Genomic DNA, 27,354 nt, shown 5'->3' with positions numbered 1-27,354 from the left:
ACAAAGCTCCATCTAAGAGGACATGAGACTTTGGGGGGTACATCTAGATACAAGACATAACAGTTAGTAAGGGGAACAGGTAAACATGTGATGTTGATGTGTCTCACTGCTGGTGGGTTAACCTTCATCATTTGATTAAGGTGTATTACAGACTTCTCCAGTATAAAGTACCCATTTTCTGCTTTTTTAATTTAATGAATATTTTTGGAAAAATACATTGAGATCATATAAATATCCTGTTTCACCTTAAATTTTTGCCCATTAATTTTATTATCTGTTTGGTGATCATGTTTCCAACAGTTAATACTGTGGTATTGCCATTGTGACCATTTGTCTTATTCTTTCTGTTTAGTAATTAGAATTCTTCAAAAGGAAAATTTGTCCCTTCTTCATTTATTTATATCACTATAGATTTAAGGATCTTTATTTTATTCTTTGAGTTACCTAGGGGTTTCACACTAAGCTACATCCCCAGCTCTTTTTTTAATTTTTAATTTTGAGACAGGATCTTTCAAAGTCACTAAGTTGCCCGGTCTGGACTTGAACTTATAATCCTCTTGCCTTAGCTTTCCAGAGTGCTGGGTTTATAGGCATGTGCCATCACTTCCAGCATCAAAGAGGATATTTTGATCTACTTCTAGGCCACAGATCAGAGTCTGCCTACTTGCATAATCTTCCTTCTTTTTGTCAGTAAAGAGCCAGTGCTCCATGAAGGGAAAATGACATGTTGCATATGACAGTTACCTGCTTGTCTTTAGCAGTAGTGACAGTCTCATACCGGGAATGTTTGTTCTTTACATGAAAACATTCTAAGATACACAAGCCAGCTGCTGCCCTGATTTCATTTCCTGCCTTCTGCATTACTGTGTTCAGCCACACTTATCTCCCTAAGCCATGACCCTTGAGCCAGTGGACCATCTGGAGCCCATGGACCACCTTCAGCCCATGGATCACCTCACCACTTCAGCACCTTTGCCTTGTGCTCTTCCCATGCAGAGGACTCTCTTCTGTTGCATACTGATCCCTCATTGCAGTTCCTTGCTCATTTGTTACTCCCTGGAGAGACTGTTCCTGACTACCCCATATGGAAAGTAGTATCCCCTTCCCTGTTGCACTTCCTTTTCTTTTTCTTTTTTTTTTTGGTACCAGGGATCAAACTCGGGACCTTGCACGTGCGAGGCAGGCGGCGGAACCACTGAGCTAAATCCCTGGCCCCTCTTTTATTTTTCTTAATATCACCTGTCACTACCTGACAAGTTTTATTACACACACACACACACACACACACACACACACACACACATTGTGCTGTTGTTTAATTCCCTGACAAGAGCAAGGGCTTGGTTCGCTGCTGTGTTACCTGCTTGATATACATAGTAGACACTCACTAAATATTGGTTGGATGAATGAGTGAATATTGGTTTGGATCAAATGAATGCTAGGGTAAAGTACGTATTCAAATACTTTTCTCAAATAATATTAGTTAATATTAAGGAAAACTCTTCCTGTCTTTTCTCACTGCGTGATGACTTTACTAAATATAAAACCACAGTTGCAAATCATTTGTTCATATGATATTTAACACTGGAAACTCTTTACTCATGCTGAATTGACTTTTTTTTTGGTTCTGGGGATCGAACTCAGGACCTTGTGCTTTTGACTGAGCTAAATCCTCAGCCCTTGAATTGACATTTTAACTCCCATTATGTTTGTATAATTAAAAGAAACAGGATATTTTAAATGACTGGACACATTAAAAAATTTTTTTATACCACAAAGCTTAGATTTAACTCACTTTCATTTTCTGTCTCTTTGAGGGTGTATAATGAGAGCAACTTGTGGTTTTTAACCATTGACAGCTCATGCTTCTCTGACTTGACCAAAGGGGGGTCCTTTCCCTGGTAAAGCTTTTTGTGATCTTCCTTGAAATACACAATCAACTATATTCTCTCTTAGGATTCCTATCTGACTGTGTCTTATAAACTCTTGATGGTCAGAAATTAAATACTGATTATCTTTTCATTTCCAATCCCTTGGGCAGTTTCTTATACAAAGAAGGATATGTGTCATTCCTATCATAAAGACCTGTGTAGATCTGTGAATACAGAAGTTTTCTATATTGCTGTGAATTTATGTTATTTGTGTTTTTGCTTTTTTTTTTGTTATTTGTTTTTTTAAATCTTGGTGTAGGAGTAAACATGGAAGTACTAACTTCATTCCAGAACAATTTTTGGATGACTTCATCGATCTTGTTATCTGGGGCCATGAGCATGAGTGTAAAATAGCTCCGACCAAAAATGAACAACAACTCTTTTACGTATCACAGCCTGGAAGCTCAGTGGTTACTTCTCTTTCTCCAGGAGAAGCTGTGAAGAAGTGAGTAATTATTACATATTCAAATAAGTTTTTAAGAATTCCTTCCTGTAATAATCTGCTAATCATCCACTATGTTTGGGATGCTGGCCAAAATAAACAGATTTATTTATGAAGAGTGGTCATTCTATGTAGTTTTATTGTTTTCCTAGATGTTAAGCCATTTTCAACAAGAGAGCATCCAGTTGGTGTTAGTGATTTTGCTGCTCATTAGGCAGATTCAGTTTATTAAATTTCAGATTAGATGCTATATAGCTGATGAGTAATTTCACAAAGTCCTATTATAAACCAGTTGCCAGAAAATTGCTTAATTTTCATTTTCCTTTGTTATAAATGCAATAGTATAGTGCAGTGATGGCAAATTTTTTAGAGCTTTCAATGATAACACAGCCCACTGTGGCATGTGTGCAATAGGTTTACCACTACTGGCATAGTATATCTAATTTCATTTAATTCTATGGCAAAATGATATATTTTTAAAAAGTGATTTATAGTGATTAAACTCAATTTTTATAATGGGCTTGAATCACCTAGCAAAATGCTATCTCAAAAGAGAAAAAAAAATCGTTTTAAGAATATGGTAGTAAGATGTATGATTATTGTTTTTATCTCTGTGGCTGTGCTTCAAATTAATTTGATCTTAGTTCTGATAACATTTTATTATATTTGTTAGGTCTACTTTCCATTAGAAGACTGTGTATTTGTTTAGATAGCGAAAATGATAGATGAATGGATTTTATTCTGAGGAAGAAGAATATTATCCTTTAATAACATAAAGATTAAACTACTCAAAACATTTTATTTATTTAATTTTTGGTACCTGGGATTGAACTCAGGACCTTGTGCTTGCAAGGCAGACGCAGTGCCACTGAGATAAATCCCTGCCTCAAAACATTTATTTTTAAGAGTATGGTTTTGTAAGGGAATATCTTGTAGGAGCTAAATTTAGAAATATAGCTTTTATATGTACATTTTCTGAGGAAATTTATGTTGTGACTAAGCTTTCAATTTTTTCCCCTTTTAGACATGTTGGTTTGCTGCATATTAAAGGGAGGAAGATGAATATGCAGAAAATTCCTCTTCAAACAGTACGACCATTTTTTATGGAAGATGTTGTTCTGGCTAATCATCCAAACATTTTTAACCCAGATAATCCCAAAGTAACTCAAGCCATACAAAGCTTCTGTCTGGAGAAGGTAATCTTTTATATAAAGTCAGTGGGATATACTTTAGCCAAGAAATTATTTACCTTCAATTAAATAATACAAGAAAGCCTTTACTATGTTTATTACATTCTTGTGAAATGAATAGTAAGATACCTGTTGTTCAGGAAACAAGTTATTGTCAAAGATATTTTTTTCTTTTGCAGCCATTCTAATAGAGGAATGCTAGGTATAAAAAATACTTCTCTCAGGGCCAGGGATTTAGCTCAGTGGTTTTGGCACCTGCCTCAAAAGAGCAAGGTCACGAGTTCGATCCCTGTTACCAAAAAAAAAAAAAAAAAACCAAGAAAACAAAACTTCTCTCTCCCGGATACTTTCTTTCAAAAAACATGGTACAGGCTGGGGATTTAGCTCAGTGCTGCCACCACCTGCCTCGCACGTGCAAGGTCCCGAGTTTGATCCCTGGTACCAAAAAATAAAATAAAATAAAATCTTTAAAATATTTGCTTTGCCACCTCATACCTTTATCCTAAGCCCTTGTACCTCCATGTAGATTGTCACCCCTAAAACTCTGTAGAAACTCTGGTGCCCCTACTGAATTTGGTGAATGCTTTTACTGGTATATAGTTTAATATCATAATAACTAATTGCTGAGCTGGGGATTTAGCTCCGTAGTTCCACCGCCTGCCTCACAAGTGCAAGTTCCTGAGCTCGAACTCCGGTAACAACAACAACAAAATAATAATAACTAGGCCGATGGGTCCACACCGCCAGGTCGTTGATGGGAGTCGGGCACACTGCTCCGCAGTGCCGCCGAGGGTCTGGCTGTCACCGGAGCCCCCACTGCCCATGCTGAGCGCCTTATAAGGCTGTGCAATGACTTAACCAGCGGGCCCAGCATTCCGCTCACATTGTTTGGGCAACTCCCGGAGCAGCTTGCACAGCAGGCGCGCAGTGAGGCGGTGTGACAGGCTGGAACTTTGGCTTACCGCAGGCAGCTCAGATTAAAGAAGCTGATTGATCAAGAAACTGAGTCCCAGGAGGAAAAGGAGCAAGAAAAGGAGAAGAGAGTCACAGCCCTGAAAGAGCTGACCAAGCTGAAGTCTTTTGCTTTGATGGTGGTGGATGAACAACAAAGGCTGACAGCACAGTTGGCCCTTCAGAGACAGAAAATCCAAGACCTGACCACAAGAGCAAAGGAAACACATGTTAAATTGACTCTTGCTGAAGCCAGAATTCAGGAAGAAGAGCAGAAGGCAACCAGGCTAGAGAAAGAACTGCAAACCCACACCACAAAGTTTCATCAGAACCAAGACAAAATGGCAAAGCTCACCGAGGACAGTCAAAATCGCCAGTTCCGACAAAAACTGGCAGCACTCAGACAGCAAATTGATGAGTTTAGAAGCAACAAACATTCTTACGAAAAGCAGAAGAGGAGCTTCAAGATATGAAAGAAAAAATCAACAAAGGAGAATATGGAAACATTGGTATCCTGGCTGAGGTGGAGGAGCTTAGGAAGCATGTATTAGATATGGAAGGGAAACATGGCTCGTAAAAGTGGAGGAACAGTGTAGAGATCTCAATAAGAGGCTTGAAAAGAAAACAACACAGAGCAAGTAAACTGGAAGTTGAAAAACTTAAAGGATTATGGCTCTGGAAAAATTAGAAGATGCTTTCAACAAAAGCAAACAAGAATGTTACTCTTTGAAATGCAATTTAGAAAAAGAAAAAATGACTACAAAACAGTTGTCTCAAGAACTAGAGAGTTTAAAGGTGAGGATCAAAGAGTTAGAAACCATTGAAAGTAGGCTGGAACAGACAGAATTCACCCTAAAGGAGGATTTAACTAAATTAAAAACATTAACTGTGATGCTTGTAGATGAACGGAAAACTGAGTGAAAAGTTAAAGCAAACTGAAGATAAGTTACAAGCTGCTTTTTCTCAGCTTCGGGTGGAGCAAAATAAAGTAACAACAGTTACTGAGAAGTTAATTGAAGAAACTAAAAGGGCACTCAAGTCCAAAACTGATGTGGAAGAAAAGATGTACAGTGTAACCAAGGAGAGAGATGATCTTAAAAATAAATTGAAAGCAGAAGAGGAGAAAGGAAATGATCTCCTGTCAAAAGTTAGTATGTTGAAAAATAGGCTTCAATCTTTGGAAGCAACTGAGAAAGATTTTCTTAAAAATAAATTAAATCAAGACTCTAGTAAATCCACAATAGCATTACACCAAGAAAACAAGATTAAAGAGCTCTCTCAAGAAATGGAAAGAGTGAAACTAAAGGATATGAAAGCCATTGAGGATGACCTCATGAAAACAGAAGATGAATGTGAGACTAGAACAAAGGTATGCTGATGAACGAGACAAAGTTCAATTTTTATCTGAAGAGCTGGAACATGTTAAAATGGAACTTGCCAAGTACAAGTTAGAAAAGACAGAGTCCAGCCATGAACAATGGCTTTTTAAAAGGCTTCAAGAAGCAGCTAAGTCCGGGCATCTCTCAAGAGAAGTGGATGCATTAAAAGAGAAAATTCATGAGTACATGGCAACAGAGGACCTAATATTGCCACCTCCAGGGAGATCAGCCAGTTCTTCAAAAGAAACTAAATCAACAAGAAAACAGGAACAGAGATTTAGGCCGAGAGATTATAAACCTCACTAAAGAATTAGAACGGTACCAGCATTTTAATAAGAGCCACCAGCCCAGTCTCAATGGAAGAAGAATTTCTGACCCTCAAGTATTTTTTAAAGAAGTCCAAACAGAAGCAGTAGATAATGAACCACCAGACTACAAGAGTCTCATTCCTCTGGAACGAACGGTCATCAATGGTCAGTTGTATGAGGAGAGTGAGGACCAGAATGAGGACCCTAATGAGGAATCTGTACTGTCCTTCAGATGCAACCCATCCAGTCCCCTTCCTGTAAACAGGAAGCTATGGATTTCTTGGATGAAATCTAAGGAGGCCCTCCTCAGAGTGAAAAAAATACAAACTAAACCCAATGGCAACTTTGTGCAACCTGGAGATCTAGTCCTAAGCCATTCATCTGGGCAGCCACTTCATATAAAGGTTACTCCAGACCATGTCCAAAACACGGCTACTCTTGAAATCACGAGTCCTTCCACAGAGAGTCCACACTGTTACACAAGTACTGCAGTGATTCCAAACTGTGGCATCCCAAAGCAAAGGATAGCTATTCTCCAGAATGCTTCCATAACACCAATGAAGTCCAGAACTTCTACTGAAGGCCTCATGAATTTAGAGCAAAGCGTGTCCTCAGATACCATGGGAACCTTTGCAAGAGCACAGACCCTAGAGTCTTGTGATTCTATAATTCCAGAAAGGTCAGTGTCACCCATTCAGGTTTTGGCTGTGACTGGTTCAACTAGTTCCCCTGAGCAGGGATGCTCCCCAGAGCCAATAGGAATCAGTGCCAAGCACGCAATTTTCAGAGTCTCCCCAGACCGACAGTCATGGCAGTTTTCAGTGTTCAAACAGTAATACTTCAAGTGTGATAACTACTGAGGATAATAAAATCCGCATTCACTTAGGAAGTCCTTACATGCAGGCTGTGGCTAGCCCTGTGAGACTTGCCAGTCCATCAAAACCACTGCAGGATAACAGAACTCAGGGCATAACTAATGGGGCACTAAACAAAACAACCAATAAAGTCACCAGTAGTATTACTATCACACCAACAGCCACAACTCTTCCTCGACAATCACAAATTACAGTAAGTAATATATATATAACTGACCACCCTCACCCTCATCTGGTCCATACTGATATTCTTGCAAGGAACTCAGTATTTTTTTAGTCATCCCTCCACATCCCCCAAAATACAGACTGAACTTGTACTTTGCGAAGGCTTGTGCATGAATTACTCAAGAGTATCTTAAACTAAGTATTGCCTGCATTGTCATATCAAGTGTGCACTTACTGTATGTCTTTATTTGCATACCTGTATGGAAAATAAATATTTAGTCTGCACTTCTATAAATACATCTTCATGTATTTCATTTTCCATAACTCACTTTAATTTGACTGTAACTTGTCTTGGTGAAAAACATTAACATTATAAAGCAGTAAATTGTTATTTTTACCATTGCTTGCTGACTTAACTTTGGTCATTTTGTGTTATATATTTGCATGTCCAATATAATTTTATCTCCTAAAAAAATAATAATGATAACCAATTGCTGACATTCAGTTCTTACCCTTTGTTAGCTTTTCTGAATTACATTTTATTCTCATAAAAAAACCACATAAGGCAATAATAATGATAGAAATTGTGTCTGCTTATGTACTGTGCATTATTGAAAGCATTTTTCATTTAATCCATTCAATAGTGCTATAAGTAGGTAAGGTCTACCATCCACATTTGTTTTGTTGTTATTGTTTTATGGCTCTAGAGATAGAACGCAGGGATCAGGGCCTAGCACATACTAGGCCACTGCTCTGCCACTATACCCCCAGCCCTACCTTCCACAGTTCAGCTACAATGAGCTGACCCTTAGATAAAGTAACTTGTCAAGTGGCATGCTTTATGAGCAGTGTGTAGCTTGCATAACTAAAATGTTTTTAAGAGCATGCTGGTTTCAAGGTGACCAACTCCAGGAACTCAAACTTAAATTAGGGTTTGAGTTTCTTTCTGTTTTTGTGTCCAGTTCTCTACCACTGACTCTGGTGGTTTCTTTGTTAAGTATCACTATAAAGAAGACATTCTCGTATGGTGGCCAATAGACTAACAATAGTTTATCAGCCAGAAGAACTGTTTGTCTTGGTAACAAATTAATCTTGAATGTTGAGTTTTATTGGGCTGAGGTTTTATATGCATCTCGAAACCCAATCTCTGAAGTAAGGCAGATGCAAAATGCATAGATTGGCTCTGTGTTGATGGTATCCAGGCCTGAGACATGTGCCCTTCCCCAGAGTTACCCCAGAGTTTTTCAACCTTGGCTCAGTTGACACTATAGCCATTTTTCTGTTGTGAGAGGCGATTCTGTGCTTTGTAAGCTATTTAGCAGTATCTTCCTTAGCCTCTATGTGGTAGATGCCAGAAGTTTCATTCATCCCTATTCATGACAAACTTTGTCAGGTGTCCCCTTGGGGTCAAAATCACCTCTGATTGAAATTCACTGAGTGGCTTCCACCTAAATCTCATGGACTTTGAATGGTCACACGAATACAGAGAGAATGGGTGCTAGCAATAGCAAAAGTGATAAGGGTCCATTTAAACACATGGATATGTACATAAACTTTGTTACCTTGGTACTCTATTTCTATTATTGACTTCATTATATATTGTTTATATGTATATGAGGACAGACGGCTATCTTAGCTTTTCTATCTTAGTCTTTGAACTGGTTATTACCTGTTGAACAGGTACTCTATAAATGCTTGTTGCATTGAAAGAATTGACACTGGTGGTGAACCTACAGCACATGTGCTACAGGGGGCTGTTTGTATCATTGAAAACTCTAAAAGGTTTGCCGTCACTGGACTAGGAGATTATACTCTTATATCTCTGTGCTGTCCAGTATGGTAGTCATTAACACATTTCACTACTTAAATGTAATTAATTACAATTAAATTGAAAATCCACTTTCTTCCTATACTAACCACATTGCTACTGCTCAGTATCCATCTACTTACGGTTCATGGCAACCATACTGAATATGGTAGATGAAAAACATCATCACTGAAAATTCTGTTGAACTGTGTTGTAGATAATTTAAAAGAGAAGATTATAAAGTCTTAGATGTGGAGAGATCTGAGAATAGAAACACTTGTTCTATTATTGTTCCTAAGAGAACTAAGTTACAAAGAGGCAATACTAGATAGAATCTTTCTCACGGAAGGTTTCATGTTATGTTTGGATCTTCAGCAGGCAAACAACTCTAGCTGTTAAAAGTTGTGTTGGGAATTAAAATCTGCCTTATAATTTAGTTTTGACCTCAGGAACAAGGTAGTATAAGTGTATTTGTCATTAGATCTCTTCCAAGTCCATGATTTCATAATCTTATCTGTCTGTAGTATGAGACAGCATCATATATTTGATAACATTTGTCATATTTTCTTTTAGCTTGAACTCTTCCAAAATAAATAACCCAAGACTTTTTTTTAAATAGATTCTTATATATTCTGTATGATTTGGCTGAAAAAACTAGATTTATTTGCTTTTAAGTTGAGGGAAGTCCTATTGAAATATGAATAGAAAATTGGAGCAGAAACAATGTTTTAAATTTTCTTGTAAAAGAATCACTTTAGAGATTGAAAAATAAGAACAAAGGAAAAACATTATTAGTGGGAGAGCTACAAGAAGATAATTTTAAAAGATATAAATGACCTAGGAAATAAAGATGAACATGTAGTTCAGGAAAATCCCTAGGGTAGGAATATAAGCTACTAGTCAGCCAATTTTAAACTAAATTTAATGCTTTTTAAATCTTTTTTGTTGTTGGTGGTGGTTCTTTGTTGTTTTGTTTGTTTGTTTGTTTTTTAGATTGAAGAAATGCTTGAAAATGCTGAACGAGAACGTTTGGGAAATTCTCAACAGCCAGAGAAGCCTCTTCTACGATTGCGAGTAAGTCCTGCTTATGTAAAATAAAAATATATTAATTTTCAAAATAGTAATGTAAAGTTTATGTGGATTATTTGAAAAGTAGTAAGGCAATTGATTATAGTAATAAGAGTATCACCATTGGAGACAAAAATAATATACCTGTAAGGATTTGATTTAATCACAGTTTAATTTTGATATTCATATTTCTATCATTTTCTAAATAATTTGTTGTTATATATAATAGATTGCCTGAGGCCTCTAACTGCCATCTTTATTCTCCCTTACCACTCCACTCTGGGCAGCTTGCCCTTCTTGTAGTTTCTTTTTTTGGTGTCGGGGATCGAACTCGGAGCTTGCGCTTGCAAGGCAGGTGCCGGAACCACTGAGCTAAATCCTTGGCCCCTTCTTGCAATTTCTTAAACACATCAGACACAATCGTAGCTCTCCAAGGTTCTGCTCAGATACTACCTCACTGAGGCCCGTGAAGGTCACAGGCTCAGTCCTTCCCCTCAGTTCTGCTGGTGTCACTTACCTTCTCCTTTTTCTTTTTCATAACAAGTTCTCCTAACCTACCATATGCGATTTATTTATTTAAGTTATTGTTTGAATTGTTTCCTGTGCCTACAAACCCACTTATTTTTCCCCTTGTGAAAAAATTAGTAATAACATCATTTATTTGCTGCTGTGCTTTTTCCTTTTCCTACTGCTACTCTGTCTTTCTCATTCTCTTGGTTTGATTCTGATCCTACCACTAATTGTATGACCTTGAGCAACTTTTCCATTAGTTTATACTTTTAAAATTTTTGAGGTACAAATGAATTCATGTTTGGTGCATAGGAAGTAATCTAGTCCCTTTGTCCCTCCTACTGCCATTGCTGCAGCTGAGCCCTTGTCATTTACTGGACTGTAGCTAGCTGTGGCTTTCTCCTAGAATTTGCTCCAGTTCCCCCCTCACCTCACCAGTTGCTTTTCCTCCACATTAATGCTGAAGTGTTTGTAAAACACAATCTTGGGTGTCTTTTCTGCTGTGATTTCTCAGTGGTTTCTGAGCATTAATAAAAACAAATCAAAACTTTTTAGGATGACATTGCCACTTATAGGATCTGGTCTACACCACTCCCTTATCTTAACTTTCTTCCTCCTAAGTACACCTACACTTCAGTCATAATGGACTAAACTTCCTCATCCCTGTGCCAGGTGGAATTATTTCATTTGAACGTTTTCCATGCTGCCCCTGCAGTATGCCATGCACTTCCTCTTTGCTTTGTATCTCCTTCAGCACCCTCTTAAAACCTTCCTCCCAAAGAAGCCTTTCTGGGCCTCCTACAGAGTTAGTGCTTCTCTTTCATGTCCCCATTCTACTCTGCGTGTACCTCTTACTGCACCTTTCACGCTCTGCTTGCAGTTACTTATTTACATTTGTCTTTGTGGTTAGCGTGTGAATTTTTGAAAATCTGTGTTGTATACTATTTATGGTTATATCCCTAACCCTTAGCAGAGTGCCTAGAATGTTGAAGACACCCAATACAGTTTGCTTAATGAGTGAGTTTTGTAACTCTTGGGAGCAGAAATTACAGATGAAACTAGGCTATAGTAAGTAGTCGGGCATTTTGGAAAGACCCACTAGCTTTAGCATTTAGTATTTTCTCCTTTACAGCATGGCAGCTGTGGAGATGGTCTGGATGATACAAAGATGGTTATTTTAGGGAAACCACATGGTCTTCTTTATTGGGACAAAGATCCCATGTTTCTCATCCATGTCTGCCTGATTCTATTAGAACTGACCAAACAGATAGCAAGTTGGCATTCTTTTTCCTAAACACAGTAAATCATTCATTCATTCATGAAACAAAAGAACAGATGTCTGTCATGTAAATAATATTATAATAATGCCATGTAAAAACTAGGGGATCCTAATTAAGTCATTCACTGAACAGATTTTACTGAGTACCTTCTGTTAATGGATGTCGGGGGATGTAGTGATGATCTAACACAGATAAATTTTTGAACTTGCTAAACTCATAAGCTGGGGAGTGAGGAGAAGTATATGATAAACAACTGTCAGATAAATGAATAGAATAGAGAGAAAGCTTAGCAGATGGTGCCAGGTGTGACATAGAGTGTGAGTAGGGTAGAGTCAAGGTAGCGAGTCCTCTGCATAAGCTGATACCGTGCTGGTCTCAGAGCATGCTTTGAGATCAGCTAGTGTAGGAAAATGATTGTCTCTCCTTGAAGGAAAGGTGGTATTTCTCTTTGGAAAAGTCTGCCTACCACTAGAGACTTATTTAGGAAGAGCCTGCCTTGAGTGAGATTGTTAGTTCCAACAGGATACTGTGTTTCAAAGATAATTGTTCCAAACTTCCAGACGTGATTCTTTCCTACCTGAACTCTCCTAGCATTTGTTCTTGTCCGGTGTGAAGACACAGCCCTGGGACAATACACCAGTGAACATTGGTTCTTCTTAAGTCTGGCGTTGCGTTTTATTAGGGTTTATCATCTTGTTTTGAAAGTTTGGAAGTTTGTTTAGAAACTCCACCTCCTTTCAGATGGTATTCCTGGTAGGTACCTAGACTATTATTATTGTCATAGGACATGAAATCATTCTAATATTCTGGAAATTCTTGCTGTGATTTGATTCCTTTGAACAAAATATTTTGCTTTAGTTTATAAACTTTCCAGACATTGTTTTCTCAATATGATAAATGATACATCACCATGATCCTTAAAATGTATGGTAGAAAATTAATTCATAAATTTAAAAGTATTGAACATAAAAACTATAAATACCAAAGAATGAATGTATTTTTCAAAAATTGGCAGTTGTTGTTTCCTAGTCTTCATAGGTTATTCTGTATTTTCAGGTGGACTATAGTGGAGGCTTTGAACCTTTCAACATTCATCGTTTTAGCCAGAAATTTGTGGATCGGGTAGCTAATCCAAAAGATATTATCCATTTTTTCAGGCATAGAGAACAAAAGGAAAAAACAGGTAAGCTAGTGATTTTTATACGTTAATGAATCCTCTTACATGCTTTGTATAAATCAGTCTTTGGTAAAAGAAATATTAGATAATAGAAAATGTTTTAGTATATTGTAATATAGATAAAAATGATAGTTGGAATAATTAAATCTTTTGTCTTCTAAAAATTAGCATGCTGTCATTTTTTAAACTTGTGGATATAAATGAAGAACTGGTTATACTGGGGTTTTTTTGGTACCTGGGATCAAACTCAGGACCTTGTGCTTGAGAGGCAGGTGCGGTGCCACTGAGCCAAATCCCTGGCCCTATAAATGAAGAAATGGAAGACTTTCTCTGTAAACTTGTCTTTTTAAAACAGTGCTGCTGGCTAATAACACACAGATTACTATATGTCATTAATGTTCAGAGAATGTACTCTTAAATTTTGCATTATTAAGTATTTTGAGAGTGTACAATGGTTTAAGAAGGCTTTTGAAGTAAGAAGTTTTCTGTAGCCTGATATTTCTGATGATCCAGGTAATTAATTTCCAATTAAAATTTTTGTAAGAATTGACCTTTTCTAACATTTGTAAAACAAGATCATTGAATGAAATAGTCATTTTTTTCATAAGAAATATCAATTATGTTAAATATAGAGGCTCTTGTTCTTAGGCTATTAAATAAGAGAATTTTCATAGAAACACATGGCTGTTGTTTACAAGTAAGTCATGCTGGTTTTATTAGCCCAGATTTAATTATTTGTTTCTTGCTAATGGTCTTCTTTCATTGTGTACCCCTTTGAATTCCTTGAAACATCTTGAGTGTAGTATTCGTAAGAGAGCTATACTCAATAGGCCGAGTCAGGAGGTTTGCAAGTTCTAGGTCAGTCTGGGCAATATAGCAAGACTGTCTCAAAAAAAGGAAAAGAAAAGTAACTATGGAGGATGTAGTTCATTGATTCAGTGCTTCCCTAGCAGGCACTGGACCCTGAATTCAATCCCTAGTACCAATAGAAAAGAAAACTACAGTATATACTTCCTTCTTTAGTTTTCTTGCTAGTGAGTTTCCTTCTAGCAATTCTTTTTTTATTTCAGCTTGCATGGCTCAGTGGAAATAGTGTCACTTTTGTATGTCTTACTGGAAGCATTTTCTGTTGTTTTGGCCAACTCTGCCACTTAACTACATGTGCAGAGCTGTGCACATTAATAACCTCTGCTGTTAGCATTATTATCTATAAACTAAGAATAACTGTGCTGGCCTCAGGATTGTTGTGAGGCTTAGATGATGCACTGTTAATGTCTTGACAGTGTCTGGCAAAGTAAAAAAGTACTTATATTTATGAAGTAATACTAACTGTCCTGTTTGAAATTCACGTAAGATTTTTGTTCATTTGGCAAGAGACACTGAACTGTTTGCCTTTTTACCTTCTAGGCCTTTGTACATACTTTTCCTGCTGGAAGTGTTTTTCCCCCTCTTTTGCTTGGTGAATCTTATTCATTTTGCAATTCTTGACTCACTTGATAGCTGTATTTGATATCTGGATGTGATGTTCAGCCTTCTTGGAGAATAATTGCTTTCTTTTCTGTGTGTCCTATCCTCTGCACTTACCATCTTATGTTGTCCTCATTTGCTCTCATGGGCAGGGAACCTGTCTTTTTGTTGTTGTTGTTGTTGTTGTTGTTACTAGGGATTGAACTTAGGACCTTGCACTTGCGAGGCAGGCGGTGGAACCACTGAGCTAAATCCCCAGCCCGGAACCTGTCTTTTTTAATGATGTACTTTTTGTTTGTTTTTTAAAGACAAGCTCTCACTATGTAGTGCAGGCTGGCCTCAAACTCATAGCAATCCTTCTGCCTCAGTCTCCTGAGTGCTGGGATTACAGGAGTGTGACACCATGCCCAGCCTCATCATTGTGTTTTTAATACCAGATTGCCATACCTACTAGACACTTAACATCCATTTACCACCCAAGGAACCTCAGCAGAGCAAATCCTAGATCTGATGTTCCCTGATTTTTTCTGGTGTGGTATTGTTTTTGTTCCATCCCTGGTTTTTTGAGGGGACAATCATCCTGTTTAGGAATGCAGCAAAAGTGCTTTAAGCATATTTCCTTTGTCTTAAAGAGTGTTGAAAAACTGTGTACTCAAGTGCCGAGATCTAATTGACAGATCTAATATGCTGTCTCTTGCTTCTTTGGGGACATTCTTAAGTAAACTGGCTTGTTGACAGTTTTGAGCTGTGACTACATGGTGGAGACTTCTGTAAAGCTCTGAGCCACCACCTTAATTCAACCCAAGGCATTGGCAGTTTTACTCCCAGTTGCTTTTGTATCCTTGGTGCAAATGTCCATACAATGGAAAAGGCAAAACCATTTTAGTAGTATCATGAAAGTTGTTTTGATTTGTATTAGTGGTTTGCAAGGGAATAGATTTAATACAGGAGAGATAATTTATAGGATTATTTTATAATATTCACTCAAAAAGTCAAATGCAGAAGAATACAAGAGGTCTGTCCACATGCTGGAGACGTGAAGAATGCAGCCAAGGCCTGGATCCCACAGCAGTGTCCCACAAGAGTCCAGCCATTGGCCTAGAGCCCATGGCAATGTTTCATGCAAGTCCATATGGAGGATCTGCACCGGAAAGGCCCAAAGGCCAGTGGTGAAAGCTAGAACGTCTGCACCGGTGGGTGAAGGGTCTGTGCCACCAGGCTGAGGGATCTACACTTGAAACAATGCTCAAAGAGAAGACCAGAGCTCCTCCGAAGATATCAGCAGACATCCCCAGCCACAGCGAGAACCCGAGCTCCTCCTCTGACAACGAAGACAGCAAGCTTGTATCAGGAAAACCAGCCTTAGCAAGCTTCTCCAGGAAAATCAACAGCGTGCAATCTTCCCCTCCTGTTCTCCTCTTATGCCATTCCAACAATCATCAGGTAGATCTTCCACACCCAGAGCTACGCTGACTCAGTTCAGCTGGGCATTCCCACTCAAGTTGACCATCAATTAGCCCACCACAGGCATAGTCCCTGAAAATGCCATGGGGACCCTCAATGGTCTAAGGACCACCTTATGAAAACAGCTACAAGAGACACTCTCCCTGAAGCGTGGAAAGGGAGTACTGTCAGCAAGAGAGAGTAGCTCTTAGCAAAGATGTCTGAAAGTACTGTGTTGAGCAAGCCCGCAGCTGGTGGATGGCCATTCCTCCAGTGACAGCAAACTGCAGTGAGCTTGCCTGTTTTAATATAATAGATGTTGCTTTTTTTTTTTAAATAAACTTTTTTTTTCTAGGAGAAGAGATCAACTTTGGGAAGCTTATCACAAAACCTTCAGAAGGAACAACTCTTAGGGTAGAAGACCTTGTAAAACAATATTTTCAAACTGCAGAGAAGGTAATATCTTATAGTTTTCATTTTGAATAATGGTTATGTTATGATAATAGATTCTGTTTTAGAGGATGAATAATTGTTAACTTAAAATGAATCAATCAGTGTTTCTATGAAGTAAGTAGGGTGACATTTAGTTACATTCATTTGTAGTATTGTACATCAACAAAAATTAGGCTAGGTGTAGTGGCATGGGCCTGTAATCCCAGTATATAGGAGCTGAGGCAGGATTGCTGAGAATTCAAGGCCAGTCTGGGCTACATAGTAGGCTCAAGACCAGCCTGAACTACTACATAGTGAGACCCTGTCTCAAAAACCCCAAATAATAATACTATAATAATGACAAATTGGTGCTCAGTTAATGTTGTTGGTGTTGTCAGTATTATTAGTGTGACTTATTGTTGTTGGCCTCTTTTTTTATCTCTACTTAAAAGTCTAAATAGAATTTGATTATTTGAATGTAACTTCAGAAATACTTTGCAAATACAGCCACATATTGTGAAGCTACTCAAACTATCAAGAGTATATGGCATTCTTAAGTTTCTCTGGGTGTACTTATTTAAAGCAACACAGATACCTTGCAGTTCTTTTGGTTAGGAATCTGTATGTCTCACTGGACTGAAAATCAAAGTGTCAGTGCAGCTGTGTTCATTTCTGGAAACCCTACAGGAGAATCCATTTCATTACCTTTTCCAATCTCTAATAGCTCCTGCATTTCTTGCCTCTTGGTCCCCCTTGTCCATCTTCAAAGCCAGCAGTGTTACATCTGTGACCATTTTCCCACTTACATTTTTCTCCAGCTCCCTCCTTCTGCCTCGCTCTTTCCCTTTGGTTGATTTACCTGGAGTGTCCCTGTACTGTATTTTACAGTCAGCTGACAAGAAGCCTTAATCCTATCTGTAACTTTAAGTCCCTTTCACTATGTGACCTATTCATAGGTCCCAGGGATTAAGGCGTGGATGTCTTTAGGGGAAATTATCTTGCCCACCAAGATAATGGATTAACCTGAACTCTAATCAGCAGCAGCCATTTCTAGACTGTAAATTCCAGCTGTTGAGTTCTTGCATCATTACCTGTTCTGAACTCTTCTCCCTTTTCTTGGTTTAACTTTGCTTTTTCTGGTCCTTAATTTTTATCAGTAGGCTTACCTGTCTATAGGGAATGGGAAAGGGGATGTTACCAGGACCTCTGCCATGGGTCCTGGCCTGTGAGGCCAGGACAAGGTGAATTAAAGAACAGACAGGAAATGAGACTTAGAGTGGAGAAGCTGAGTCTTGGGTCCTGATCAGTGATGGGTCCTGATGGCAGCAAAAACAAAGGCCCCCAAGTGCATCCAGTTTTTATTGAACACAGTCATGCTAAGGGATAGGGAGCTGGGTATGCTTAGAAGGCATCTAGTGAAATACTGCCGAACACCTGGCATAGTGCCAGGCAGGGCTGTTAGGGAGTAAGCACTGCTTATCTTGCTTGGATAGAATAAACCGGTACTGGGACTGGGTACAATTAGCCGTAATTGAGGGGAAAGGATTTTAATTGGGGTCACACTGACCTCAACTGCACATAATTCAGCAGAGCCCTGTGACTTCACAGATCAGGACTTAAGCCTCGGTGACACCTATTAGCAAAGGAGCAATACTAGCCCGACTCTGCTACCTGACATGCCCATTTGAGTCACGTAAGGCCTGGGTCTGACTCCTGATGTAAGACAATATAGCTGAATTGAGGGAGGCAAGAAACAGGTGCCATTCATAGCCCGCTAGTACTGGGCAGGGATGTCTGGTACAACTGTCTAGCAATTTGGGTCCCCACTTACATAACTGGTTAATTCTGTATCTTTTTCCCTGATAACTTTATCCTGTAATTTGCCTTGCTTTTAGGTAGTTATTGTATAAGGAGTAGATACTATTTCTGCATCTGGTGGTATGCATCTCTTTTACAGAATGTTCAGCTCTCACTGCTAACAGAAAGAGGGATGGGTGAAGCAGTACAAGAATTTGTAGATAAGGAAGAAAAAGATGCCATTGAGGAATTAGTGAAATATCAATTGGAGAAAACACAGAGATTTCTTAAAGAACGTCATATCGATGCCTTAGAAGATAAAATTGATGAAGAGGTGAGTAGGTCTGTTTTGGTTTGTTTTTTTTTTGGTACCAGGGATCGAACTTGGGTCCTTGTGCTTGCGAGGTAGGTGGCAGAACCACTGAGCTAAATCCCCAGCCCAGGTCTGTTTTGGACAGTCTGTTCATGAGAGTAGCTCTGAAACCACCCTCCCACACTGTTATTTAACCTCTCTGATTTGTCCTTCCTTATCTATAAAAATGAGGGTTAAATTAGAAAATAGCTAGAAAGTAGCTACAACAGAGTCTTACATATAGTTACTTTCCTATCTCTGAGACACAGTACCCAACATCCACAACTTAAAGAAGAAAGGTTTAATTTGGATCACAGTTTCAGAGAATTCAGTCCACAGTTGGCTGGCTCCAAGGCAGAAACATCATGGCAGAAGAGTGTGGTGGAGCAAAAATGCTTAGTTTCTGGTATCCAGGAAGCAGAGCACCTGTTGCAAAGATTCACAGCTGCAGATATTTGAAAGGATGTATAAGACTCCTGGGAACGTAGTCACTTAAAGATTTTATTTTAAGGTAAAGGATAAGAAGAGTACAGTAAGAAGACTACAGGCAGGCATTGGGATCTGTGGCTTAAGCTTCCCAACTCTGTACTTGCATACAGTGGTTCAGGTATTGAACACCAGGATCTGTACAGAAATTCCTAGGGAGTCCTTTTGTGGCCTCTGTCCACATAATCATAGTCATGCAAGTTGAAACCATCAGGAAACAGACTGACCCTGAAGATTCCAGAGACTTCTCAGGGATCAACTGTAAATTAACATGATTCTTTTTGCCTTGTAAAATATAACTTTAATTTTGTCACTGACTATCCTCCCTCCCAGATACTCACTAGATTGTAAGCTCTGTGAGGGCAGAGTTTTTACTACTTTCAGATTTGCATTTCTGATATTAGTGGCTTGTACATATTAGGTGCTGGATAGATTATTGAATAAATTACTTAGATATTAAATAACTGTGTAACTGCATTGTCAGAGCCTTCTGAGCAGGAAACACTATAAAAGAAGTCTGGGGTATTCCTCTTGGTTCCAGGGTCATGCTTAGCCAATGTTCAGTAGTTGACTTTTGATAAAGTAGATCTTTAGTGGCTCTCTCACTTTAGATACCATTTTAGAGAGCCTCCTAGTTATCTTGAGGCTAGTGTACAAGAGTGATTTGAGCAGTAGAATAAATATTTGAAGCCTCATAGAGGAGAGATACTTATTTTTAACTGTTTTACTGAAGTACAGTGCCCATAAGATGTTAGGATTTTTTTTTTCCTTTGCAGTCTGATGGATTGTTTTTCAGTGGTGTAGAACATTTTGGCAGCAGGTAATGTAATTTTGCTTAGAGCCAATATTTTTGTACAACACATTTCTGGTATTTTAATGTAACTGGAGAACACATAATGTCTTTAGTCATTCTTTTGTGAAACAAACTATAGTTAAATTCCCAAGCTTTATATTATGCCAAAAACCATTTCTTAATCATAGTGTGCGATTTTGTACTTTTTCTATAACTGGGATGACCAACATGTTTGCAATTTCCTCTGTTATGATTTAGGTACGCCGTTTCAGAGAAAGCAGGCAAAAAAATACCAGTGAAGAAGATGATGAAGTTCGAGAGGTAATTTTTCTGCTGTAAATTTCTGCGCTCATTTGATAGTTTGTTAAATTAGAGTAATTAGCATGCTTATATTGAAGTTAATGCACAGTTGTCCTGGATAGCAGCAAGCAGGGGTTGGCTGCGGAAGGCTGCCTTTGATTCATTTCATTTGAGCCTGCAGGTATTCTTATTGTTACTCCTTTTGATTTTGTTCTTGTCTAAAGCGCTTGATAGGAGGACATTTACAAAAATAGCTTTTTTTTTTGGTACCGGGGATCGAACTCAGGACCTTGCACTTGCGAGGCAGGTGTGGTGCCAATGAGCTAAATCCCCAGCCCACAAAAATAGCCTTTTAAAATTAATATCTAGTTGCTATCAGAGCATCTTATCTACATAATATAAACTCTTGCCCTATTGGGGTGGGTAAGTAGATTTTCTTTCCATGCCCATTCTAAAATGTTAAAATTACCTTAGACACCATCATCGCTTGTCTTGTCTATCACTTTGTATGTTAGGAACAAGAAGTTAGGAAGCACTTACTTAAGTTTTGGGCCTCTGTCTTGGCTGAAATATACTTGTTTTCTGATGGTCTCTAGTGTTTTATGGTTGCCATCTAGTATTTAGCAATTGTTATATAAATTATTTAACTCTTAGATTTTTGTCCTGATTGCTTTCAATCAGCAGATATTTTTCATAACTATGGGTTGACAGTCTGCTTTTAATTAGAAATATGAATATGAAAAAGCTATGGTCTGTGTCCACAAGATATTTTCAGTTTTGTAAGTGAAAGACAGTTGTCTAAAGAAAATATTTATTGAATTCTTTTTGATAGATCTTCCTGCCTCAGCCTCCTCTTGAGTGCTGGGATTATAGGCACCTCACAGCTGCCGTTTATAGACTGTTTTTGGAAGTTAAGGGGAAGAAACAATAGAGTAGGGGTCTGTACCACATTTATTACATTTGTATTCATCTTATAAGATGCTCTTAAAATAAAAAAGAATTTGCCAAATGGTAAAAATGCATGCTAGAAAGAAATAGTTCCTGGTTCTTGAATCATCTGGTTTAATCTTGATTAACTCTTTTAATTTAACAGATTACAGAAATTTTGTTTATAGTGGATCCTTTGGGTTTGAAGCCACAGACCTCAATTTAATATTTTATTTTATTTTTTGTTTTGTCTTTGGTACCTGGGATCCACCTCGGGACCTTTCGCTTTTGAGGCAGGTGGCAGCACCACTGAGCTGAATCCCTGGCCCTTTATTAATCTTTTAAAAAGGATAAGAGTAGGGGCTGAGGGTATGACTTAGTGGTAGAGCACTTGCCTAGCATGTGTGACACCCTGGGTTCATTTTCCAGCACTATCAGTAAAAATGATGAACAGATTATATAAAGAAGGTAGGAAAGTGTATGACATATTTCAAATGACTGTCTTTCAGAGCAAAGAATGATGAGTTTAGATTTTTAGCTGGAAGACTTGTAGGTAACCAGGCCTTCCTAGGTATCAGTCTATCTTCTGTTTCTATGACAGAATGCCTGAGACCCGGTAATTTATGAAGAAGAGACATTTATTCAGCTCACATTACTAGAAGCTGTGAAGTCAGACATCTGGGGAGCATCTCTGTTGAGGATCTTTCGTGTTGGGTTATGACATAATAGAGGGTGTCAGATGGTGAAACCCACTCCCTTGACAACCCATTAATTCATTATCCATGAATGGATTAGTACCTTCATGAGGGCAGAACCATCATGACCCAGTAACCTTCAGAAGGTCTCACCTCTCAGTACCATTAACATGACTAAGGGCATTAAGTTTCCGACACAAAATGTGGGGGACACATTCAAGCCATAGCACTGGTAAGTTTTCAACAGGATATAGCATGTTAAAAATTTGTTTAGCCCCAGCATACTACTTAGAACTTGGGTAAAAGAGTTTGATACTTTCCCAAGATATAACTCATATCTCTGTAAAATCATTGTCTTAGTTACTTTTCTCTTGTTGCTGAGAGAAAATACCAGACACCCAAAGTTAAAGGAGGAAAGGTTTATTTAGCTCACAGTTCATAGAGGTTTCAGTCCATAATCGGCTGGCTCCAAGGCAGAGTGGCAGAGGGGCAACAGTATATGGCGATGGAAGACAGCAGCAACAAGAGAGGTAGTGGAAGCAACAAGAGAGATCGTCACAGCCTCTTGCTGCCCCTTTTATCTTATTCAGACTGCTTAGGGCAGGGAGCACTTGGGCCCATAATCCCAGTGCCCTCGGGCCTAGCCCCACGATGAATCAATCACAAACTCTAGATTCAACCACCTCTCAGAAAGCACGAGGCTTTGGGAAGACATCTAGACACAAGTCATAACAATCATTTAGCTCAGAATATGAATTTCAGTACCCTGCTTAAATTATTTAAACAAAAGACAAAATATTTGTCCTTCCATTTAAAAAAAAAATTGTACTTTAAAGGTTTTCACAGAGAAGAAAACTCAACTGTTTTATTATAAGTTCACACTGAATCAAAGGGTCAAACAGTAAATATTAGGTTTTACAGGCTATATAAATCTCTATCACATATACTAGTTTTTTGTTTTGTTTTTCAAAAGTTCTTTAAAAATATAAAGACTGTTAGTCTGATCTGGGGCTCTGAGTTTATGTGGCCTTTTACTATTTATTTTTTAAATTAGAACATGTTTGCAGTACATAACGTTTACATTTCTTGTGTGGAGTTGGTATATGTACATAATACATCTTAATTCTTTTTTCATTCCCTCTTTTCACTTTGTTGGCGATTTCTTTTGCTGAACCAGAAGCTTTTTAATCTGTTAGCTCATGTTGTTGATTCTTGGTACTATCTGCTGTGGAACCAGGGTTCTGTTCAGAAAGTCCTTGCCTATGCCTATGATTTCAAGAGTTTTAACTTTTATATTCCAGCAAGTTGTTTCTGCTTTAGTATTTAGTTCTTTGATCTATTTTGACTATTTTTCTATCTGAATTTGAGGGAGGGTTGATACTCTTTTTTTTTTTGGTACCAAGGATCGAACTTGGGACTTTGTGCTTGTGAGGCAGGTGCCGGAACCACTGAGCTAAATCCCCAGCTAAATACTCTTTTTTTAAAATGTTATGCTAGGCACTATGAGCAGAGTGAAAAGGTAGTCTGCAGAATGGAGAAAATATTTATAAATCATATATCAGATGCCCACAGTGCATTGAAGAGACTTCTAAAACTTAATAAAACTCAATTCAAAAAATGGACATGAATAGGCATTTTTTCACAGATTTACAAATGACCAATCAACAAAGATACTGAACATCACTGATTGGTAGAGAAAAACAAATTGAAACCACAGTGAGATAACACTTCACACCATTTGGATGGCTATTAAACACACAGAAGACAACAAATATTGGCAAGATTATGAAGAAATTGAAACCCATGTACATTGCTACTAGGATTTAAAATAATGTAGCTAATTTGCAGAACAGTATGGTGGTTCCTATGAAAATTGAACACAGAATTACCATGAATCTTGTATTTCCCCGTATAAATATATAACCAAAAGAATAGAAAGCAAGGATTTTCAGTAGATACTTATACATCAGTGTTCATAGCAGCATGATTCACAGTAGCCAAAAGATTGAAACAACCTGAATGTCTGTGAACAAATGAGTGGATAAACAAAATATAGTGTCTGCTTCCAAGGGAATAAATGTTAGTACGTCTTTAAAAAGAACAAAATTGTAGGCCCGGGATTTAGCTCAGTGGTTCTGCCGCCACCTGGTTCTGCTGCCACCTGCTTTGCAAGTGCAAGGTCCAGAGCTCGATCCCTGGTACCAAAAAAAAAAAAAATTTCAAATACATGCTACAACAGATCAAACTTCAAAACATTATGCTGAGTGGATGCAGACAGTCAAATATTACATGATTTCTTCCGTTTACATGAGGTGCTTAGGCTACTCATTCAGACAGAAAGAGTAGTGTTACCAGAACCTGGGGAAGTGAGGAACGGGAAGTTATTGTTGAATAAGTATAGAGTTTAAGTGTGGGATAATGAAAGCGTCTTAGCGATCAGTAAACTCCAAAATCTGTTGTATAGAAAAGATAGATTAAATGATATTTGAATGCAATGATTGAAATGGTAAAAATAAAGATACATTATTTGGACCCAGAGAAAACTGTTAAATTTGGAAATAATGGTAATTCATTCCAAGAAATAGAAAGCATAATAAGACATATGAATTTTTAAATTTTATCAGATACTGCCTCATTGCTCCAAAGATATCATACCAATTTTTAACTAACATTTGACAGCACTTATTTCCCCAGAATCTTGCCTTCATAATGTATTACTGCATTTTTTGATCTTTAGGAATCCAAGAGATAAGATTATTTTTCATTGCTGCTTTTAATTTGTACTTCCTTCTTAAACTAGTGAATCTGAACAGTTCTTATGTTTATAAGTCATTTAAATGAAACATTGTTCACCTCTTTGGCCCCCTTCCTTTAATAGAGGGTAGTCTTTACCTAATTGATTTGTAGAGACACTCACTTAAACACACTTGTGTTCTGTCTTCATTGTACAGATATTGCTATAGCATGTTTAGGGTTTTTGCCATGTAGAGGAAGCATTCACCCATTCCTGAAGTTTATTTAAATGAGGAATGGCTGAAAAGTTAAGTGCCTTTTTTGGCATCTCAGCAGATTAATGTGGATTTTTCTCCCTTTTTTAATATAATGAATTTAATAATATCTATCCTATTACTGACTCATCCTGTATCACTTTGTAAACTCCCTGGTAATGACATAGTCATCTTCCATATGCTCCTGTATTCTCTTCGTTGTTATCATATTGGTAAGATGCTGTAATTTTCTTTTAGTGCAGGCAGCTTTGTCAGTACCATGTCATGCTAGCTTCTCAAGCATTTGAAAGCTTTCCTTCTTTGGGCTGTGGCATTGTTAAATAGTAGTGAATGATTTGTTCTTTGAAAATGTAAAATTTACCTGTGAAACTTGCTGGTTGTGGTCTTTTTTGGGAGGGTGTCATTCTGTTAACATTTTCCTCAATTTTTTCTTTTGTAATTAGCCTGTTAATGTTATCTGTATTTTCTTGGATCCATTTAAGTTGTTCTTTTTTTTTTGGTACTGGGAATTGAACTAGGGACCTTGTGCTTGTGAGCCAGGCAGGCGGCCACACCACTGAGCTAAATCCCTGGCCCTAAGTTCTTCATTTTTTAAGTTACATAGATTACAAGTCTTATTTTTCCTTTTTGAATACTGAGTTAACTTAACCCACCCCTCCCAGAATACACTTCACTCCCACTTCTACTCTGCCTGCCCTGTTCCTCCATCTCCTCATTTAGCTCTACCTCTCTTTGCTTTATGGTATCACAGACCTTAGAAATGCTCTGGTCATCTAGGTTAAGACCTAAAATGAGTCTTTCCTAGCAAGAAACGGCATTGTATGGTATCTTGGAATGTATGCATGAATGTGGAGACCTCTAACCTTCCTAACTCTCCTTAGTTTTCCTTCCAAGCTAGGTCAAATATTCATCATATTCATTTACTGTTCTTCATTGATTGTGTGTTTGGGAGTTGGAACTATTTCTAGTATTATTAAAAATGTGTTTTAAGTGTGCTTATCCTTGTTACGTTTTGATTGTTTTAAGTAGAGGAATCAAGGAAGAATTGCTTTTATTCTACTGTTAATGAGTTAGAATATTTGATTGTCTCAAACTTCTTTTTTCCAGATTTTTAAAAAATAAAATTAAAAAGTTATATATTCTTGGGCTGGGGATTTAGCTCAGTGGTTTCATCGCCTGCTGTGCAAGCGCAAGGACCCGAGTTCGATCCCCGGTACCAAAAAAAAGTTATATATTCTTAGTTCTAAGAGTTATTATTTCTCAGGCCTTCAGTTCTTTTTATGTAAGTATATATATTTGTAAGAGATGGTTCATGTTTTTTCTAGTTATATAAAAATGTTTTAAAAAGGTGTACTGTATAAAATTTATAATATTCAAGAATCATAAAGGAAACAAAAGCACCTTAGAATTTCACCACCCAGAGATAACAGCTGTTGTTTCTAAGTTGTCTTGTTTATTAAGAGCCCATTCTAAAAAGTAGCTCAAATACTGATAGTGTCTTAGAAATGTGGTATTCAATTAAGGATGATTGTCAATATTCCCACCAGTTCTGAAAATTTTGATCCTGTCAAATTCAGTTTTGTTGATAACCCTTTCCTTTTTTTTTTTGGAACTGGGGATCGAACTCAGGTCCTTTTGCTTGCAAGGCAGGCAGCAGAACTACTGAGCTAAATCCCTGTCCCTGTTGGTAAACCTTTTAAAAAGGTGTTGTTTTACAGGTAGTATTGTAAATTGATCTGACATATAATTGAATATGATTGGTAGGGTAATTCTCCTTTATATTTTTGTAGTGTGATTAGTGAAAAATAATGATGTAGGTGGTTTGACAATGTTAAATGTTTATCTGAATGGCTAAATTAACTGTTAGGGTACTGCATTATTCACTAATGAGTGCTTTACCCCAACCCCGTGTACAGGCTATGAGTAGGGCCCGAGCGCTCAGATCCCAGTCAGAGGACTCTGCTTCTGCCTTCAGTGCTGATGACCTCATGAGTATGGATCTTGCGGAACAGATGGCAAATGACTCTGATGACAGCATCTCCACAGCACCCAGCAGAGGGAGGGGGCGAGGCCGAGGGCAAAGAGGAGGCAGAGGGCAGAACTTGGCCCCCCGAGGAGGCTCTCAGAGAGGCAGAGGTTAGCACTGACTGCTGTCTTGCATACTTCTCACTTGAAAGTTGAGTGGGAAATGAAGAATTGCATCTTGTAATCAGAATTGAATTGTGAAGTTTGGTTTCTAAGACACAGTTGTTTAAAAATTTATTTTTATACTGTACGAAGTCTTTAATACCGTTCTAACATGTACCTTGACTTAAATGAATTTTGAATGGCCACTTGCAACATAGAGTTTTAATTGTTCATAACCTATGTTTTAAATGTTTCATTGTGTTTCTCTTATAGTAGTACTTTTCTAGTCATACTTTCACATGTATAAAATAATAATAGATAAATATGAATTGTTTTTCTTTCTTTTTTTTTTTTTGTGGTGCCAGGGATCGAACCCATGGCCTCATCCACTCTGATCAAGTGCACTACCACTGAGCTACACCTCTAGCCAGTTGTTAAGAAAAA

At 37.9% G+C, this 27,354-nt stretch overlaps 1 protein-coding gene and 1 pseudogene across 10 annotated transcripts in view; both read left to right on the top strand.

The window, feature by feature from the left end:
- The window catches only part of Mre11 (MRE11 double strand break repair nuclease), a 61,163-nt gene that overhangs the window by 17,018 nt on the left and 16,791 nt on the right, over nucleotides 1-27,354 (top strand). For all 10 annotated transcript variants that reach the window (XM_004838047.3, XM_087212295.1, XM_087212293.1 and 7 more), the window contains 8 exons: nucleotides 2,191-2,376; nucleotides 3,398-3,569; nucleotides 10,042-10,122; nucleotides 12,963-13,089; nucleotides 16,349-16,449; nucleotides 18,383-18,556; nucleotides 20,112-20,174; nucleotides 26,700-26,919. In XM_004838047.3, coding sequence (XP_004838104.2) covers nucleotides 2,191-2,376; nucleotides 3,398-3,569; nucleotides 10,042-10,122; nucleotides 12,963-13,089; nucleotides 16,349-16,449; nucleotides 18,383-18,556; nucleotides 20,112-20,174; nucleotides 26,700-26,919 — 1,124 coding nt within the window. The remainder of the gene's footprint in view (nucleotides 1-2,190; nucleotides 2,377-3,397; nucleotides 3,570-10,041; nucleotides 10,123-12,962; nucleotides 13,090-16,348; nucleotides 16,450-18,382; nucleotides 18,557-20,111; nucleotides 20,175-26,699; nucleotides 26,920-27,354) is intronic.
- LOC106008337 (filamin A-interacting protein 1-like pseudogene) lies at nucleotides 4,505-7,485 on the top strand (annotated as a pseudogene).

This window comes from Heterocephalus glaber, unplaced genomic scaffold (assembly GCF_053883595.1).
Source record: "Heterocephalus glaber isolate CG9 unplaced genomic scaffold, H.glaber_assembly_v1.0 deba00001429, whole genome shotgun sequence".
NCBI lineage: Eukaryota > Metazoa > Chordata > Mammalia > Rodentia > Bathyergidae > Heterocephalus > Heterocephalus glaber.
This window is presented reverse-complemented; position numbering and strand designations above follow the sequence as displayed.